The 19,551-nt window shown below is 52.7% G+C and overlaps 1 protein-coding gene across 4 annotated transcripts in view; it reads left to right on the forward strand.

Moving 5' to 3' along the window:
- The window catches only part of ACOT7 (acyl-CoA thioesterase 7), a 101,026-nt gene that overhangs the window by 65,587 nt on the left and 15,888 nt on the right, over nucleotides 1–19,551 (forward strand). For all 4 annotated transcript variants that reach the window (XM_015099249.4, XM_042257344.2, XM_027975710.3 and 1 more), the window contains exons 6-7: nucleotides 1,819–1,905; nucleotides 13,130–13,246. In XM_015099249.4, coding sequence (XP_014954735.2) covers nucleotides 1,819–1,905; nucleotides 13,130–13,246 — 204 coding nt within the window. The remainder of the gene's footprint in view (nucleotides 1–1,818; nucleotides 1,906–13,129; nucleotides 13,247–19,551) is intronic.

The following is a 19,551-nucleotide window of genomic DNA, read 5'->3' on the forward strand; positions in this document are numbered from 1 at the left end:
CTGTTGTGGACGACCCCGGGCCTGGGAGGCAGCTGGGAGAGGAAGCGTCTCCTCCCGGGGGTCGTCTGCGCTGACCACAGTCCCCAGGGACTCTGGGGGCCCTGGAGCTCGCTCCCTGAGCCGTGGAGCTATGCGTGCCGTCTGTTGTCTGGTTTTAGATGGAGTCCTTGTGCTGTTGCTCCCGAGGGGTCCTCATCCAGGTGGGTGGGCTAGAGGATAGAGTCCTCAGGGCTGGCCTCTTGGCAGGGCATTCTCCACCAGCTCCGACACTGCGACAGGCTGTGGCTTCAGACACGTCCCAGGTGGAGGGTCCACCCGAGGCTAGCACCAGGACCTCCCATGGCAGCTGGCTCCGGCCTCTGCTGGTCACACAGGGAGCCCGGAGAGCAGGCAGGGGGAGCAGGCCAGTCGCCAGAACCCCCAGAGACAGAAGCTGACCACGGATAACAATGAGAGCCCCGCGCCCTCCCCACCTCCTGAGCTGGAGCCGCTTCATGGCCTCCGCCGCAGCCGAGGGCCCTCCCAGCCAAGAGCACATCAACATGGTCGAGTCCCTCCCGCAGGGCCCTCTTGGAACAGATGGCACTTCACATACGAGCTTGAAACTTGAGTCTAAATCTCTCTAAGCTGGGAGGCTTGAGAACAAATAGCAAATATCTTGAGTTTGGAAGTCAGTCCTCAAAACCCCAGCTCACAGGAACACAGATCTTCCTGCTTCAAGACCCCCGCAGACAACCACACCTCCTGGGATCCCACGTGGAGGAGCACCAGGCAGTCTCAGAAGCAACTGTTGACGCTAGGTGACCCGACCTGGGTCCTGAGCACTGTTACTTCCTGCAGAGGTTTTTCTGTCTACATCCAAACACGGGAAGGACCTTTCTTCAACTGCAGGTTGTCTCAGCCATTCAGGGGCCCAGCAGGCTGGCTTCCTCGGCAGCTCCCTCTTGCTGGGGCAGGAAGGGGCCACCCTCTCTGAGCACCAGCTGTCTGGGTAGGAAACAGATGGGCGTCAGCCATCCTTCCCAGAAGGGTCTGGGAAGGCGGAAGCAGTCACGGCAGGGGTTCTGCCTAGAAGCCCCTTTGTTGAATTACTCACACCTGTCAGAAGAGTCAGTGTTTTGAGGGGTGGTGTCACTTTCTGGAGATGAGGCTTTATTTCATCTTTTTTTTCTTTTAAGTGTAGCCTCTTAGAGATTTTCAGCAACAGCCATGCCTCATGGGTGAGGGGTGGTGGCTGGTGCTCTGGGAAGATGCACGGGGAACACAGGAGGAAAAGCCAGCACCCCTTCCGGCACTGCGTCTCTTGGGCCAGGTTGGCACCGCGGGCCAGCCGGAGTCCAGGGTGGGGTCTGGGGTCCCACACCTTCGGTGTCTCTGTCTGGTCCGGAGTCCTTACCTATTATTGTGTTTGACAAAGTTGCAACTTTCTAGAGGCTGTGTAATAAATTGCTTAAATGTTTACAGAATGGGGCCTGAAAGTCGGATTGGTGACTGTGTCCTAACAGATGGCCACACCGATCATGGGGGCTTATAGCCCAGAGGTGGTCAGTGGCTGCCCATGGGACAGGGCAAGGCCTCACTGGGGACACTGGTGTCCCCAGGGAAATGATGTCACAACCCACTATCCAAGTGGCTAATTAATCCTCAAGCCTTCCCCCCACGGACTGGAGCGTTTTGAGACCAGTGTTCCTTAGAGAGACCCCACCCAGGGTGGTGGCAATGTCCATGTGAACATCAGGACAGTGTCGCACTGCAGGGCCCTTCAGCTGTGGAAACCGATCAGTCTCGTGACCTAAACTCTCTCCTTCATGGTTCCAGAGCCGAACACGGTCAGCTACAGCCAGTCCAGCTTGATCCACCTGGTGGGGCCTTCCGACTGCACCCTGCATGGCTTCGTGCACGGAGGTAAGGACAAATGATCCTCGCTGGCCCTTCCCACTCACTGGTTCCTCGTTAATCCCCCCAGGAGGCCATGCTGCCATCTGACCCAATTTAGGCTCTTGTGTTTAATGAAGTATGATTTTCAACTTTTAAGAAGTTGCATAATAAATTACCAAAATACTGTCAACGCCTGTTTTTCAAACTGGTAAATGAAAGTCAGGCGGGTAACTGTCCTAACGGAGGGTCACATGCAACCCTGGGAGCTTCTGGCCACAGGAGGTCTGATGACTGCCTGTGGGTCAGGGCAGGGCCTTAGGGGGAACGGTGAGGTCACCAGACAGAGACAGTGTGACCCACCGAGAGGGAAGGGTCTTGCCTCTGGTGTTTGCCTGTGTTTCTTCCATTAATCAGATTCCACCTCAGACAGCACAGGCCTTGGAGCTCCCAGCTTGGGGATTATGGCTGGCACAAAAGAGGACTTAGCTCCAGCCTCACAGAGGGATGCTTTCTACTTTAACGGTGTGTGATTATCTTCTCTGTGATTTAAGGAAAATATAAATGGTACGTCATAATCCAGAGTTTAATGGAGATAATTATCTCAGATGACATTAAAGTAAACTTAAAAAAAAAAAGGTTGATGTAAAGAAAAAACATAAGGGGAAAAGTCGGAAAGCAGTATGGCAGTTAGCAGATGTTGTGTGGGTGCTGGGAGTCTGGGCACTACTCCTTTTGGCATACAAGTAATTCCTCATCCCCCAGGTGTGATGGGCACTTGCACATGCTGTCCATTTGCACTGTTCATTTCCAATTGCCTTGAATGCCAAGCTTTCCTTTCTTCTCTACTGTGAAAACTCCTACTCATCCTTCAAAACCCCATTCCAATAGTGTCACTCCAAGCAGGACTACATTGATACTTCTACCAGGGGATGCCTCCGGAGCAGGGCTCAGTCTTAACTCTTTGTGTAGGCTCTGGGGTTTCACATAGAATCAGAGAGATGCTTTGCAGAAGCTTGTTCCGGAAACAAGAGACACAGGTCAGGCTCGGGTTGGAAAGCTTGGGGTGATAGGCCCTGGGCCTGTCGGAATCAGGGAATGGGCCTTGATTTGAGATATGTTTTTCACATTTGTTTTTTTTTTTTTAACTAATCCTCTTTTTGTGTATTTCTTTTTCCAATTTCAATAATTTTCCTCTTTGAACTAAGTGCTGGCCACAGTGCCCTTAGATCTGATGAACTTAGTCCTACCTAAGGGAAGCTGTACTTCAAGCAAAGGGTACGTTCTAGGCCCATGAGTGTTGTGACAGTCGGGGTGTCTTTCTACTTAGAGAGGCGCCGTGGCCTCAGCAGCTTTCTGTTCTTCACTAGCCCTGTATCCAACGGCCAGGCTTCTGGAACTGCTGAGAACTCTTTGAGACTCGTAGTTTATAGTGCGCTCCGTCGCATGCAACTCTTTTGCAACCCCACGGACTGTAGCCCGCCAGGCTCCTCTGTCCATGGGATTCTCCTGGCAAGAATACTGGAGTGGGTAGCCATTCCCTTCTCCAGGGGATCATCCCAACCCAAGGATCGAACCCACATCTCTTTAGGCTTCTGCATTGTAGGCAGATTCTTTACCACTGAACCATCGGGGAAGCCTTATAGAGCTCTGTTCTACCTGAACACTGTGCTAGAATTTTTGCTTATTTCGTCCAGAATTTTTGCTGATTTTCATTCAGTAAACTTTTGGAAGTTTACTGAATATGGTATTTCTACCATCACTGTCTCCTTGGCAATAAGTTTATAATCTTCAGTCCGGTCTTTCCTCACATGCTTGAGGCATTCATGAAATGCAGGCAGCAAGGGAATTTTTGGAATCTTCTAGAAATATATGGCATTTTGTTCTCATTTATGGAGCCTGTGTGGCTGCATTTAAAACAGTCATTTTAAAAAATACATGTTAAAGAAGTGTTTACAATGGCTTTATGATATTTAGTGCCTATTTTAGTAGGGATTTTGTGCTCACGATTTACAAATGATGCTTCATAATTTTACCAAACCTAGTCTTCTCTTCTGATGCCTCATAACTCACCAGGAGTGAAGGAACAAAATAATCATCATCCAGAAAACACTGAGCACAGTGGTCTTACTGTATTTTCTATGGAGAGAATGCCTTCACCAAGGATGGAGTCTAAGTCATTTAAATGAAAGTCTTCCATAAACTATATGTAATTCTGTGGATGCCAATCACAGGAGAAAACAGCGAAGTGAGATGGCTGCTAATTTCACTTTTTCAGTAATTCCATGCTGCACATGTGTCTTAGAGAAACTTCTCTCCTGCCCTATTTTCTTTGGTTTGCACACATTGAGTAGTCTTCGTCTTGAGGACTGGCTCCTGCCCTGCCACTTAGGAAACACACAGTATAGCCCTGGGCAGCGGCGAGCTGGTATGAGATGTAGTGGGGAGGGCTGGAGGTCACTGATGGGGTCCAGGACTCCCGTCGGCCAGGGGCTGTAGGGACGGGGCCTCTGATAACCAATTGAGGGAATAGAAAAGATGTGGGGAGTGAACTGGAGGGTGCGGAGGACACTTATTTGCTGCGAGGGAAAGCAGCCTGACTGCTTCTCCTGGTGCTGACTTTCAGGGCCTCTGTGCAGCAGCGGCAGCCAGGCTTTGGGCTTCTTCCTTCTGAGTCCTCCCCTTGGAAGTTTTGGGATCTCGGTCCAGGAGAGGCTGTTCCCCCTCTGCTCTCCCTTCCCTGTGGTTGGCTGAAAGGGGTGACCTGGCAGCTGTCTGTGGGGTGTTTAGGTTCTTGTAACACTCAAGACCTTTTTATAAACTCACCCAAACCCCCATCCTTGATAAGAACACTTGGGGTAGGAATTGATTTTACTTCCCCAAGACTTAATGGGGGATCTTATTCAGAGGGGAGCCTGGAGGATCTTCCCCTGTGGTCAGGAGTCAGGCAGGTTAACATTGTTTCAGAGATTTTAGGCACCACAGTAAAACAGGAAAGAAAGCAAAGTCACAAGAACTGGTAGAAAAGAAGCAATTCTCTCTAGTTTTGCGATGGCACAGTAACATACCTGGAGAGCCCAGGAGATTCGGTGATAAAAATAACTCAAATAATTAAAAATTCAGGAAGGTAGCAGCATACAAAATGAATAATAATAATTATTATAGAAAAGCTTGCCTGAAATAGAAAAGCTGCTTTTCCTTGTTTTGCTTTGCAGATTTAACTCCATCATAACACATGACTTTTTCACATTGGATGAAAAGCAGGGGTGGTTTTGTGCCTTTGTCTCTGATTCATCTTCTTAAAGGTCTCGCTCCTTCTCCCGTGTTGGTTCCTGAATGTCCTTTGCTGTGATTTCTCTCCTGGGGACTTATCTTGCCTGGCCCCTTTGTTGACTGTTTTCCACATGGCTCTCCCAGCCCAAGAGGAGCGTTGCCACCACAACTGGCCCAACGTGAAAGGAAGCTGAGACCGCTGGGCTTTTCTAAGACCTGTTGGGCCATGGGGGCAGATCAGAGAGGGAAGACCCTGGAGGTGGGGGCCCTCAGCCTGGGCCCTGCTGCCCTGTGGCTCTCGGCTCCATGCTCTCACCTCTGACTCCCTTCCACTTGACGTGCCTGTTGTTCTCCTGCCTTGATGTCCAGCCTGGCCTTCCCACCTACCCCCATTCACCCGCCCAGCCCCACACCCATGTCTTCCTGGAGCGTCCTGAACTCCTCCCCGGCATGCGGACACAGCCTTGCTGCTTCAGCCGCCGTGACCTCCATGCCTCCTCTCTTTTTAATGCAGTTTATATTGGATATAGCTAATTAACAATACTGTGACAGTCTCAGGTGAACAGCAGAGCAGCCCAGCCATACACATACCTGTGTCCTTCCTCCCCCAAACCTTCCCCGCTTCCTGCCTCCCATGCTGAGTGTGGTTTTCTCAGGCACTTGCCTCCTGGCATCCTATCTTCCTACCTTGCCTGGCCTCTCTCCCACAGTGCTTTTGGAGAAGGAACTCAGTGAACATCCTGAGTGAATAGAAGACATCTTTTGGAAAGATGGTTTGAGTTGACAGCACCAGGTGGCTGTGTCCTGAGTGATCAGCAGCTTTTCTCTGTTAGAATCACGGGCGGTTAACTCCAGCACGTGGGTTGGGCCCACTCGAAAGACAGGCTCCGCCCTGTGCTTCATTGCCCCTGTTGTGGCTGGCTCCTGCAGGGAACCCTCCCCCCATCTACCTGACCCAGCAGGCGCTGGCATTTCCTGCTCCGCACCTTGGAGCGTCTACTCTCCATCCCTCTGGCCCGGTCCCTGGAGCCTCCTGCCAAAGCTGGTGGGCTGGTATGTCCCTCATGGTTCATCCAGCTTCCCCTGCTCAAGGTCCAGGGTCGCCCTCCCCTGCTTCCTCTGCCACCGCCACACCTGTAGTCCCTGTGCTGTCCCACCTTCCTGCCTGTCTTCCTTTCCTGCTGGCTTCGGAGACCCAGGCCCCATCCCAGCTTAGGCCGGTGGCTCCAGCCGTATAGCCCCTAGCCCTCCCCTGACTCCAGCTGCCACTTGAGGCTGGGACGGTTGGCATGGAGTGTCAGACACAAGTCCTGGGTTCCTCCTTACCCAGGTGGCAGCCAGACCATCCTTCTGGTTGTGAAGCCAAGATTCCTGTGGCCTCTGTGACTCAGCCTGTCTCAAAAGCTCTCTGTCTTGCCCGTCAGCCAGTCCTTTGGGCTCCAGCTTCAAACATCAGAGTCTGAGTTCTCGCCGCTTCTGCTGTCAGCTCTGGGTCTGTATGTTCCCTTGGAAATGGCCTCACATCTGGTTCGAGTTCCCTGACCGGTCTACTTGAAGTGGAAGGCACATTGAGCTGGGCCTACTCAGGCCCCATTGACAGCTGTCTGGAGGCCTGTCTTTGTCTTCAGGTCTCTGGAATAAGAGAATAGGCCTTTCCTGTCCACCCTGTGTAAGAGCCCATACCACAACCTGCCTGCTTGCCGAGCCCACTTTCCTGCCATGTAGACCCGCCTCGCCAGCCCTGGGGAGGTGGGGTGCACCGCAGAGAGGGGCCCAGGTGAAGGAAGCCTGGGAGACGAGGTATGGGGTCCGTGGGGGAGGCTCCTGCGTAGGCAGCATCCACTGAGTGTTGCTAGGTGGCTGTGAAAAGGCGTCCTGTGCGAGGTGGAGTGGAGACTAGATTTCACTGAAGAGTACAGGATGCAGCCTGGATGCTCCTCTCAGTTCCATGACCTCGTTTCATCGGAGCTCCTCCCTCGTGATGGACAGGGCATCAGATCCATGGCCGGGGAGGAAGCAAGGAGGAAAGAAGGCATGTTTCCTCCTTTTGAGGAACTTCTGGTCTCCTAGGGTCAAGAGCTGAGGGGGCGAAAGCCGCTTTGGGCCCCTGATACTCTGTCATGCGGCTGACGATTGCCTTGGTGACAGCCTCCTGCCTTCTGGTTCTCACTTTCTAAGAATCTCTGTTTCTGAAAACACCATCCTCTACTGCTAAGGCTCCCTGTTCATCAGATGACAGGGTGGGAACTGGGGTCTGGTCACAACCCTGATGCCCCAGCTGCTGTGAACCAGCTTCTCCTAGGCTGGCCAGGAGGCTCCTGCTCGCTGGTCAGAGGATGCAGCGACGCCCACCCATGACAGCTTTCCTCCTGCCCACACCTGCCTGCAGGCTGCTCCCATGCCTTGGACACGGGATGGCTCCAGTCCCCCCTCTTACCAAAATGCAGAGCATCTAGCTTGAGAAACTTGGTCAGCCGTATGGCTTGAGTGTGTCCTTCTTTGCGAGTGGACTTTTGGTTTTGGTCACCTGTTACCAGCTTTTGCTTTCTCACTGGCTGTGATCATTGGTGGCACACCCCTGTCAATGTCCTTCCTGTTCCACATCAGGAATGTGAATTCTCCACTGTTGGTCCTCATCTTGAGACCACAGCCCAGATACGCAAGAGGAAGCTGGCAGCCATGGGAATGATTCTGGATCTTGTGTGAACTTCGGCAAGGTGGCCACCTCCCTTGGGGAGGGGGGCTTGTGTATAACCACTGCCCCCGTTCCCTGCTCTCCATGGAGTTTGGAACAGGAATCTGCCTGCCCTCCTTCTCCTGTTGCCTGATTAGAACAGGGAAGGCATTGATTCTCAAGCAGCAGTGAGCACTTGAGTGACCTTCTCCAGCTCCCTGACACAGAATGTGACCAGTGAGACCTGGCCTCATGACCAGGCAGCCCTTCTCCCTGGCCCCGGGTCTGCAATGCTCGGGGTAAGTGGGAGGCGGATGCCCCCTTTGTTATTAGAAATGAGTCGTCTTCACTACACTGTGCATTAACCCCCAAATATAATCTTTATTAGCTGCCTTCGTTAATACTCCTTTGTCCTTGGTGTCAGAGACCTGCAGGTGTATTTGAAATTGGCAGTGGGGAGGGTGGGGCAGGGGAGGGTGGGGAGGACTTCCCTGGTTGTCCAGTGGTTAGGATTCTGGGTTTCCACTGTGAGGGGTACCGCTTCAATCCCTGGCTGAGGAACTAAGATCGTGCAAACGTTGCAGTGTGGCCAAAAAAATAAATTGATTAATTTTAAAAATAAATAGAAAGTAAAGAAACCTGGCAGGGAGAAGCCAGACAGTCTCAGGAGGCTGTCGCTCATCTGGCTCTTAAAATAACTCCCCTTATAATTTCCAAAGGGTGGGCTAGTTAAAATAAGATGAACTTACTATCGTTTTCTTAATATAGGAGGCCGGCACCCACACTCTGTCAGCCAGGATTAAATATAGAAATGGGGGCATTGCAAATTGCCACCCACAGTGCGGGCAGAGGCAGTGGCACTGAGCTGAGAGCCGCTAATGGCTGCTTTGGGTTTGCAGCAGCCACGACCCAGTCAGCCCAGTGGGTCCAGGAAGAGAAAATTAAGCCTCTATTTTTAAGCTAGTCAACGTGTTGTCAATACTTTTTTTAAAAAAGGAAAAGGAAAAAACAACCTGTAAGCAGTTAGTATTAGATTCAGAAATATCTCTGGTACCTGATGTTTATTTGTATGATAGTGGCCAAGCAGGTCTTCTTTTTTTCCCGTCCCATAATTCCCGAAATGAACGCAGAACTGAAGGCCAGCCGATCCTATAGTTTTGTTTTCATCTTTTAAATGACACATCTCGGGCAATCAGGACAGCTCACAACAGACTGTAACTTGCCAAGTCCTCCTCCCATCGTCAGCGGCACCTGTTATACCTAACTGGGAAGCGGTTGGTGAAGTTTTTCAGCAGGAACTTAGAAAGAGGCAGTTTTGAGAAAACTCAGATGCTTGATATTTTTAATTGAAGTATTAAAAAAAAAGTAGAGGGGAGATGGTGGCTTCCCCTGACAGGACAGCGGTGGGAGGAAAGACAGTCACAAACCCGGCTACTGGGTTTCTGATTAATTTGTCTGTGTTACATCATAGCTGCAGCATGTGGCTCCCTGCCCAGGGATCGAACCTGGGTCCCCTGCCTTGGGAGCTCGGAGTCTTACCCCTGGACCACCAGGGAAGTCCCTGTTTTTGTTTTTAAACAAACCTTACTTTTCTCAGTGGACACAGTGATTGTAATATGTCTTGTCTGCAGTCATCGATAAGGGCATTTTGTGGTGACAATCCTTCTTTGCAAATTTTATAAAGGAGTGAGATCATGTGGGTTTTATCACCTTATTTCTGCAAGGGCGTTTTCTCTTAGCAGGGAGAACAAGAATATCTCAGACCAGACCCACGCAGCGACTGGCCCAGGGCTTACCCAGAAGGAAGACAGCTCGTACTCAGTGTTTATTATTAAATAGGCAGACCTCCTTTTACTGAGTTTCACTTGATTGCACTTCGAAGTTTTTTTTTAAACAAATTGAAGGCTCGTGGCAGCTCTGCATGGAGCAAGTCCGTTGGTGCCATTTTTGCAACAGCATCTGCTCCCTGCATGTCTCTGTGTCGCATTTTGGTAATTCTCCCAGTGTTTCAGACTTGGTCATTATCATGTTTGTAACGGGGATCCATGATCAGTGATCTCTGACATTGTTGTCACAAAGAGATGATGAAGGACCCGACTGATCTTTTAGCAGTAGATTCTTCTCAATTAAGATGTGTACATTGCTTTTTTAGACATAATTCTATTGCACACTCAATATTGACCACAGTGCAGTAGAAACATAGCTTTTATATGCACTGGGGAACCAAAAAGTTTGTTTGACCCAGCTGTTTCTAAATTCCCTTTGTTGCAAGGGTCTGGAACCGAGCTTGCAATATCCCCGAGGTACCTGTAATCTCCGTTTTATGAGATCGATGCCTTTCTCTCTGAGTAGCCCCCAGAGTCCACTTTGCACACAGGACCCCAGAGGGCCCAGTTATGCTTCACGCTTCTCCATCGCATTTATGAGAACAGATCTCGGGGCTGTGGGAGCCATGGGCACAGGTTTCTGCTTCCAGCTCTGACCTTGCACTTCCCACACACACACTGCAGGGGCTGGGAGTCCTGCCTGTGTAAGACCATACACTGAGCTCTGCACACGTCCAAGTTCTTCCCCAAAAGTTTCTCTGTGTCCTGAATGCTAAAATTTACCTGCTGTCACTTCTCGATGACCCCACCGTGGTCCCGGGAGGCAGAGGTAACGGAGGTGGATGGGGATGGTCCAAGTGGGGGCCATGTGGAGCAGACCTCCCGTCCCTCGGGGCTGGGGTTCCTCCTCTTCCTGGTCACCAGCTGCCTGTGTGTCATTGTCCCAGGACCCGGGATAAACCCCAAATTGGGACATCATCTGACAGTAGACGTGCATGGTGAGGTCATGCCTGCTCCTGATGTGGGCGGCAGGAGGCCGTGGGCTCAGTCCAGGGGTTGGTGCTGTGAACACCATTGTTTCTTGTCAGGGCTGCGGGCAGTCCCAGTTCTCTCCCAGGTCTCCCAGCTCAGGTTTGTGTGCCGGCTGCTGGGATGGGCAGGGGGCTTGGGAGACAGTACACTAGTTTCGAGTGTGGAGTTTATTATCAAACACGCCCCTGAGCAGCTCACCTGGCTTTCTGTGGATGAGTACACTGTCCCTGGCCTCACCTGGGCTGACTGTGGTTGTTACACAGGTGTGGGCCCGGGGACTCACTGTCAGAGCTGCCTCCGTGGGTCAATCAGAGTTCCTTTGGTCCTTGATCACTCAGTTGGCAGTCCTCTCTGAGTTCTGCGTGTCAGGTTCGGAATTGGTCAGGACATGGGGACGACAAGGCGTGTCCCCACTGTGTGCCAGCTTCCAGGTCACGTGATGCCGTGGTCTGGGCTGGTGGAGGTTCTGGTATCAGGAGCTCAGCCAGCTGCTAACGTTGCCCCCCTCCCACTCAGCTCATGTGCCCTGGGCTTGGGGCCCATCCCGGCCACACACACTAGATCCTGTAGTATTTTTAGTAACAGTGAAATCTCTTGTGGAACCTCTACCCATGTTTTGGATAAATGGGGCAAAACGCTGGTTGAAGGAGCTGATTGTTACTTGTGCCATATAGCCTGCTCTTAACAGCTTCTGCTTTTCAGGATGAACAAGTAAGGGATTAATTTTAGGTACTTTCTATGTTCTAAGCATTAATTCCAACATAAATTCTTTTTGTCCAACCTCCAAGTCTCCCTTCTCCTGGTGATACCACCAGGTAACCTGGGAGCTCTGGGTGCAGGACCCCCTACCTTGCACACACTAATGTCACCCCCATCTCTCATCATGACCTTGAATTCTCTTTTCCACAGTCTTGTCTTAGTCACAGGGAAAAAGCATATTGTTGTTGTTCATTCTCTAAGTCGTGTCTGACTCTGACCCATGGACTGCAGCACTTGAGGCTTCCCTGTTCTTCACCATCTCCCGGAGCTTGCTCAAACTCATGTCCGTTGAGTCGGTGATGCCATCCAACCATCTCATTCTCTGTCACCCCCTTCTCCTCCTGCCTTCAATCTTTCCTGGCATATGGGTCTTTTCCAATAAGTCAGCTCTTCACATCAGGTGGACAAAGTGTTGGAGCTTCAGCTTCAGCATCAGCCCTTCCAATGAATATTCAGGGTTGATCTCCTTTAGGATTGCCTGGTGTGATCTTCCTTGTTTTCTTACATAACAGCTTTATTGAGACGTAATTCATGTACCATACAGCTTACCCGTTACAGGTCATTGATTTTTCTGTAGTGTATTCACAGCGTCACACAGCCATCACCACAAGCAATCGTAGAACACTTGCATCACCCCAAGGAGAGACCTCCTACCCACACTAGGAGCCAGTCCCCACTTCTCATGAATTCCCTGTCCCCAGACAACCTTTAATCTGCTTTCTGTCTCTATGGACTTTCATAATCTGGATATTTCATATAAATGGAATCCTCTAATACGTGGTCTTTTGTATTTGACTTCTGTTACTCAGAATAATGTCACGTTTCATCCATGTTGTAGCCTGTTGTCAGTACTTTGTTTCTTTTTATCACTAAGTAATATTCCATTGTGGGGCTTCCCACATGGCACAGTGGTAAAGAATCCGCCTGACAATGCAGAAGACTTGAGTTCCATCTCTGGTCTGGGAAGCTGCACTGGAGAAGGAAATGGCAACCCGCTCCAGTATTCTTGCCTGTGAAATCCCATGGACAGAGGAAGAACCTGTTGTTCACGGTGTCGCAAAAGAGTTGGACCCGACTTAGCGACTAAACAACAACAGTATTCCACTGTGCAGATATGCCACGTTTTCTTTGTCATTTTAGCTGTTGACACACTTCTGTGTTTCTCTGCTCTGGTGTATTATGAGTAAGGAAGGCCCTCATGAGATGTACTTACAAGTTTTTGTGTGAATGGCTGTTTTTCTTTCTCTTGGGTGCACACCTAAGAGTGGAATTGCTGGGTCATGTGCCAGCTCTGTGTCCAGCCTTTTGAGAACCTCCCAGCTGTTTCCAAAGCGGCTGCATGATTTCCATCCCCACCAGCCATGTAGAGGGTTATGATTTTCCACCTTCCCTCCAGCTCTTGTCATCTGGCTTTTTGATGGCGGCCACCCCAGAGGAGGGCGTGATGAAGCTTTCCTGGCAGGATCGGACACCTGTAGAGATTAGGAGCAGGGTCATCACTTTGTCAGTGGCCTAGTCCCTCAGCTGAGGATCTTCCAAAGCTCCCAGGTAGCCAGGTTTTCAGCCTGAGCCTCAGTCGGCTTCAGCCCTACTGGTGGAAGCAGGCGCATCATTTCCCATGACCTGTTTCCAGGATGGGCAGTGGGCTCCTCTCCCTCATATCTAACCTGCTGCCTGCCCTCCTCTGCAGGGGTCACCATGAAGCTCATGGACGAGGTGGCTGGGATCGTGGCTGCACGCCACTGCAAGACCAACATAGTCACGGCTTCCGTGGATGCCATTAACTTCCATGACAAGATCCGAAAAGGTAACAGAACTCCGCCGACAGAGAGGGGCCTTGGCTCCTTGGGTCTGTGCACAGTTTGCTTTCGGTTCACCCTTGCTCCCGTGGGCCCCGGTCTCTGCCCATTTGCCAGAGAAATAGAAGCCAGAGGCTTTTATCCCGCTATGATGTTGTTCAGCCTCTAAGTTGTGTCTGACTCTTTATGACCCCATGCACTACCGCACTCCAGGCTTCCCTGTCATTCACTGTCTCCTGGAGTTTGCTCAAATTCATGTCCATTGAGTTGGTGATGCTATCTAACCATCTCATTAAGGGGCGTCCTTGGTGGCTCAGACAGTAAAGAATCTGCCTGCAATGCAGAAGATGCCAGTTCGATCCCTGGTATGGGAAAGTTCCCCTGGAGAAGGACATGGCAACCCACGCCAGTATTCTTGCCTGAAGAACTTCACAGACAGAGGATCCTGGCGGGCTCTAATCCATGGGATTGCAGAGTCGAACAAGACTTAGCGACTAACCCTTGTCACTCTTTCCTGCTAAAGAGTGGCATAAACTTACCCTCTTGAGGGGCCTGAGACACACAGCCCTGTGAAGACCCCATGTGCACAGTTGCTGCCACTGCACAGTGGTGGCGTGTAACCTCTTGGGGAGGGAAGATGGATCTCCTGTGTCGTCAGCAGTGGCTGGGTCAGAGCAGGAAGCCCCCAGCCCTCAGCCCATCTGCAGCACCCAGCACAAAGCTAGTGGCTTTCCCAGCAGAGATCCAGTCCCAGCTCCACACGGAAATGGTTCCGTGCTCGTCTGAAGACATACAGTGACTGTCCCCTCAGTCCGTTGTGTCTTCTGAGATGAGGCTGTGTGCCCCTGGAGAGCAGCCTTTCCTTCACTCTGGGATCAGGGGTCCAGGCGGTGAGAGGGACAGAGAGAAGGCGGAGGCTGACTCCTTGCTCCTGGCCTTGGGGAGCAGTACCAGTGGTCCAGGCCTCCGAGGCCCCCTCCAGCTGGGGTCTAGCCCAGCTGCACGCACGCACCTGCAGAGATGCTTGGCAATAAGTGCTGCCTGCTGGGGACAGAGCAGCCTGAAGTGGAGCTGTAGGCGCCTCCCCTCCCGGCCTGGTCGAGAGCACGTCATCTGACCCACGCTGACCTGGGGTGGGTACATTAGGGTAGGGAAGGGGTGGTCTGTGGCTCCCCGCTTTCAGAACCCCTTCCCAACTAGTAGGTGTTTGCCTCAGATGCAGACCACAGTCCTTTTAGAATTTGCCCCAAATGAGTGGGTCTTATCCATCTTGGCAGGTCCTCCCAGGGCCTTGGTGCTGTATATGGGGTGCTATGAACGTTTGGGAGAGGAAGGGTCCTCTCCAGCCACGAGTCCTGGCCCCTCCTTTTCTGGAACTGACTGCTCCCTGGATAAATCACTGTGATCCCAGCGTCCCTGTTAAACACGATGTCAGAACCCACAGTGGACACCATGCTCGTTCGGTGCATCCCCAGTGCCCTCTGAGAACTGCCAGCTGAGAAGCCAAGCGGTGTCCTCCAGAGGCGGCCAGTTCCTCCAGGTCAGCCTATCAGCTGACCTGATGCTTCAGGTCAGCGGTGCTTCACCGCTGAGGGGAAGGCCCCAGAGGGTGAAGTCTGCCTTTGTTAGAAACAGGGAGCCCCCACTCCTCACCCCTGGCTCTTCACCCTCCATCCCTCTTGTGACCAGAATCACCTTTCAGCAAGGAGGTCGGGGAGGTCAAGGAGATGCTCGTTGGGCGAGGAGATGCTCAGTTGGTTCATTTTGAGGGAACACCCTGAACCCTGGCTGGAGGAGAGCACTTTTGCTGGGGATGCATTGAAACCTGGGAGATGTCAGGGCAATGTGGGTGCAAAAAAGACTTTGTTTCTAAAAAGTTAGTCTTATGTCAAAACACGGAGAAAAGGGGACTTCCCTGGTGGTCCAGCGGTTAAGACTGTGCTTCCACTGCAGGGGCACAGATTCACTCCCTCCTCGGGGAACTGAGATCCCACATTCCTCAGGGTGTGGCCAAAAAAAACCCAAAACACAGTGAAAGGGATCTGCATTTTCACAAGTCGTGCTTTTCTGGTGGAACATCCCACTGTGGATGGGGTGAGAGTGAGGGCTGGGCTGTGGGCTGCCCCTCATGACATTGAGCTCTCTGCACCCCACACCCCCACATAACTCCTCGCAGTATCAGAGCCTTGGCCTTGAGCCTGTGCAGCCTGGGGCCCCGGAGCTGGGCCTCCCGGCCTGGGGAGCCCCAGGGAGCAGAGAGAATGTTTCTCTTTTCTCGGATCACATCTTGTTTGTGTATAAAGGAATGTGGGCCAAACTGAAGTCACAGTTACGGAGTCTGGCCCGTTTCAGTGCAGTGTCCCCGGGGCCATTCGACAGTGTCACACCTTATTTGTCGTTTTTCCCGAGGAATGTCCCCGTGTGAAGCTGTCTGCTTCACTCCCCTCTCGCCGTGGCTCGGGGAGGAGGAGCCTGGCCGGTCACTGCCGATGAGGTCTCAGTCCTGGCCACTTCAGACAGTTGTCACATGTCGTATTCGACATGGAGGAGCAGAGGCCCTGGGGGAACTGCCGCTCCCCGGCACCTCATCCTTTCTCACTGTCCGCTGCTTTCTGGGGATGTGCAGGGCGAGGCCGGCCGTGCCTGGATGACCCTGTGGGCTCAGGGTTCCTGGTGCCGGGCATCAGAAGAGTGTGAGACACTTGGTGAAGGGGTGGTGTTGACATTCCCCATGGTTCCGCTTTGATTTTCTGATGCAAATCTGCTGAGATGGCTGTGAGCCCTTGGGGCTCTTGGGGTGCGGACCGTGAGCTGCTTCCGGTCCTTGGTCTTGGCCGAGAGGGCAGGAGCCGATGCCACCGCGGAGGGGAGAGCTGCATGGCTGTGTCCAGTTCTGCTGGCAGGAATGCAGGGCAGCGAGAGGGCGTGTGAGTGTTCCCCGGGCGGCAGAGCAGTGATCACAGCCTGGGGGCTCCAGGAGTCAGCAGTGTGTCCCCTCCTCGTTATGGAGGCCAGGTGTGCCTTTGGGGGCCATTATTCTGATGACCATAGGTGGGGTCTTAGCAGAGGGGGTGTGACTTTCTCTGACTCCCCTGTTTCAGCATATTTCATTAGAACAACAGCTGGAATGGAGAGGAGGCCAGGCCTTTGGGTTGACCAGCTTCTCAGATCTCAGGCAGCAACTGCTCTGCTCTGTTTCTGTCCAGCCTCTGGGGAGGCTGCTTCCTCAGAGGATGGGTGTTGGTGTGCTGTCAGCAAAACCCAGCCTGGCTGTGGCCTCAGCGGTCAGTTGCAGCAGGGGTGTCTGTCAGGAAGCCATGCGTGTAGCTTTGTGGCATGAAAACATCGTCCGAAAGAAGGTCAGAGGACGACTTTGAATTTCAGCCCCAATGGGTGTGTACTGAGAAGGGGCTCGGTGGCACCCGCACTTCTGATAGTGGGGACAGTGCTCTCTCATAGGATTGTGGCAGGTTTGCTGTTACCAACCAGATTCTTGGAGCATGCCATCACTACTGCCTGGACCATGGAGGGCCCACCCCTTATACCCTCATCAACCCCCCCACCAGCCCACATTCATGGTCTTTAACACTGGTGACCTGTCCTCCTGGTGACCCCACCAGGTTCAGCCCAGCCCCTCCACCAGCAGGCACTGAAAGTCCTTCAGGGTTTGTCCCCCTTCCCACTGTGGTCAGCGGGTTCGGGGGTCTTAGTGGTCGTGCAGAGAATCAAACTCGACCCAGGCCGTTGAGATGGAGGAGGACCACTTTGTCCACGAGTTGGGACTTGGGGGAGTCCAGTGTCACATACCTGAGACCCCTCAGAAAGTGGTACCGAGGTGAGGTCAGTGCTGGGGGAGGGCACAGGGGACCTCAACCACCCGCCTGATAACAGGGCTGCCGGTGTTAGTCGGGGCAAGCTGGTAAAGCCCAAAGACCCGAGCTTCCTTTTACTTGCTCCATTTCTGACTTTCTTGTTTGTTGTTGTTGAGATGCTAAAATGCTAAGAAAAGTGAAAAGGGGAAAATAGTTGCTTTTGTTCTAGTGGTTTTGGAGGCCTTGGGTAGGTGACCTTTACTTCTCTTGTGGAGAAGTGATCCCTTCCAGACTATCAGGGTGGGAAGCGAAGTCTCTAGAAGACGCTTGTCGTAAGCACACTTGCTGCCCCAGCTCCTTGGAGCTTAGGTGCTGAGCTCTTCTCAATGTTTGCAGTACTTGGCAGTGTAGCCTTGGGAAGAGCGATGTTTTAGTATTCTGCTTTCTTTTCCAAATCCCTGTCTGAAACCTGCCCTGAAGGAGACACCGTGTGCAGGGGAAGCTGGCGGCCCTCCTGGGTGGCCACTCGAGGCAGCCTCACCGTGATTTAGAAAAGGATCGGCTGTGACCTATGGCTCGGCTCGCTGCAGGCACCCCTTCTATTTAACTCCGGTGCCCATTGCTCACTTTCGAGTGCCAGGCATGGTGCTGAATGCTTTACACAATTACCCCTCACTTGGAGGGGTACGATTGTCCTCCCCGATGAGACTGGAGCCCTGTTTATCCCGTTTTCTAATCTGGAAACTGCTTGTCAAGGGATTAAGGAAACTGTCTTTGGCCGAAGGGCAGGTCCGTGGTGGAACCTGGCGAAGACAGTCAGCTCCAAGGTCGGAGCTCTCGAACTCATGCCTGGTGCCCTCCCACCACCCTCCGGGCCTGAACAGTATCCTCTGCCAGGGCCCAGGGCCATCAACCTTGGCGCCAGTGCTGATCAAGTGCAGCACCAGCACCGTGAGCACACTGGACTGCCAGAGTGATGGTTCCCCCCTCACATGTATGTGAGACTCCAGACTGAAACAGGACTGAGGGTTCTGCAGTCATTGGCGTCTGGCCCCAAGGAAGGCCTGGCTCTGTCTGTGTCCCCTCATAGTCTCGGCCCAGGGACCCCTCTTCCTGCTGAATTCAGACAGTTAGAGGCACACAGTTCAGTCTCTGCTTCCAGCAGCTCTATGATCTGCTTACGTCAGGTTTACCCGCACGAGCCCCCCAGCACCATCCCCACAACGGTCAGTAGCCACATGGGGCCGTGATTCAATGTCAGTAATGAAAGTGCTACTCCCTGCTCAACAGGCCCACGATCCTCCCAGAGGCTCCAGGAGAGAATCTGCTTCCTTCCTTTCCCGGCTTCTAGAGGTGCCTGTACTCTCTGGCTTGTGGCCTGTCGTCCATCCTTATAGCCACAGCCCAGCATCTCCCTGACCCTGCGTCTGTGGTCACGGCTCCCTCGTCCTCTCACAAGGACCGCTGTGATGACCTTGGGCCCACCTGGGTGATGCAGGCTGAGTGTTCACCTCAAGATCTGTAACCTCATCCCACCTGTGAGGTCCCTTTGTGTTAAATTCCAGCTGACACAGAGAGGCCAGTAAGGCTCTAGCCCACTTCTGAGCTCTGCCTTTTACGCCACCCTAATCTCACCCTGTGAGCCCTGGGGATAGGACACTGGCAGAAACCCCAGGAGAGCAAGGGGTGTCTCAACCCTTGTAGGATAGGAAGTGCTCCCCCTCTGTGGCCAGCCTCCCAACAGTGGGCATGGGCCTCTCTGAGGTTTGGAGATTAGCGATGATGGGTGGAGGCAGTGAGCTTCCTGGCTCATCACGGAGTGTTTGCACTGGAACTAGGGTCCCTGAGAGCACAGCTGAGTCCCCATCTCTCAGACAGGCTCCTATGCCAGGGATGCCCCCGTGGGTCCAGCCTTGAATGGAGTCACTCCTCAGCCTCAGATCCAGGACAACTGCCCGTGTCCTGGGACCCAGATGGAAGGACAGGGGTTCGTCCGTGTCTTCACCGCTGAAGAGCTGGAGCTCCCTGCCCGGTGCACTTGCCCATTTGATTCATTGTGACAGCATCAGAAGCAGCTTCTTGCCTGATGCAAATGTGCCTGCTGCAGAAAGAGAGGAAGGAAGCGATTTGTTTTAAATGTCACTTATTATTATTACCTTGTTGGAAGGACTCTTCTCATGCCCTCGAGACACCACAGGGCGTTCCGTGGGCACTCTCTCCCCTGGGGTTCCAGACACCTCCCCCACCCTAAGGGCTGTGTGAGAAGGACACTCAGACCCCAAGACGTGACAGTCAGTCCTGAGCTTCTGTCTACTCGCGCGTACTATGCAGGAGTGACCTACCAGAGAGACAGCCATTTGCAGACAAGGAAATCGAGGCACAGCAGGCTCTAAGCTTGCCCCCTGCCCAAGTTCAAACCTAGGGCTGGGGACTCCCAGCTCCTGTGGGCCCCAGGGCTCCTCCCCAGAGCATTGTAGCCTGGGGAATTGGCGGGCCTCTTG

This window comes from Ovis aries, chromosome 12 (genome assembly GCF_016772045.2).
Source record: "Ovis aries strain OAR_USU_Benz2616 breed Rambouillet chromosome 12, ARS-UI_Ramb_v3.0, whole genome shotgun sequence".
Classification (NCBI taxonomy): domain Eukaryota; kingdom Metazoa; phylum Chordata; class Mammalia; order Artiodactyla; family Bovidae; genus Ovis; species Ovis aries.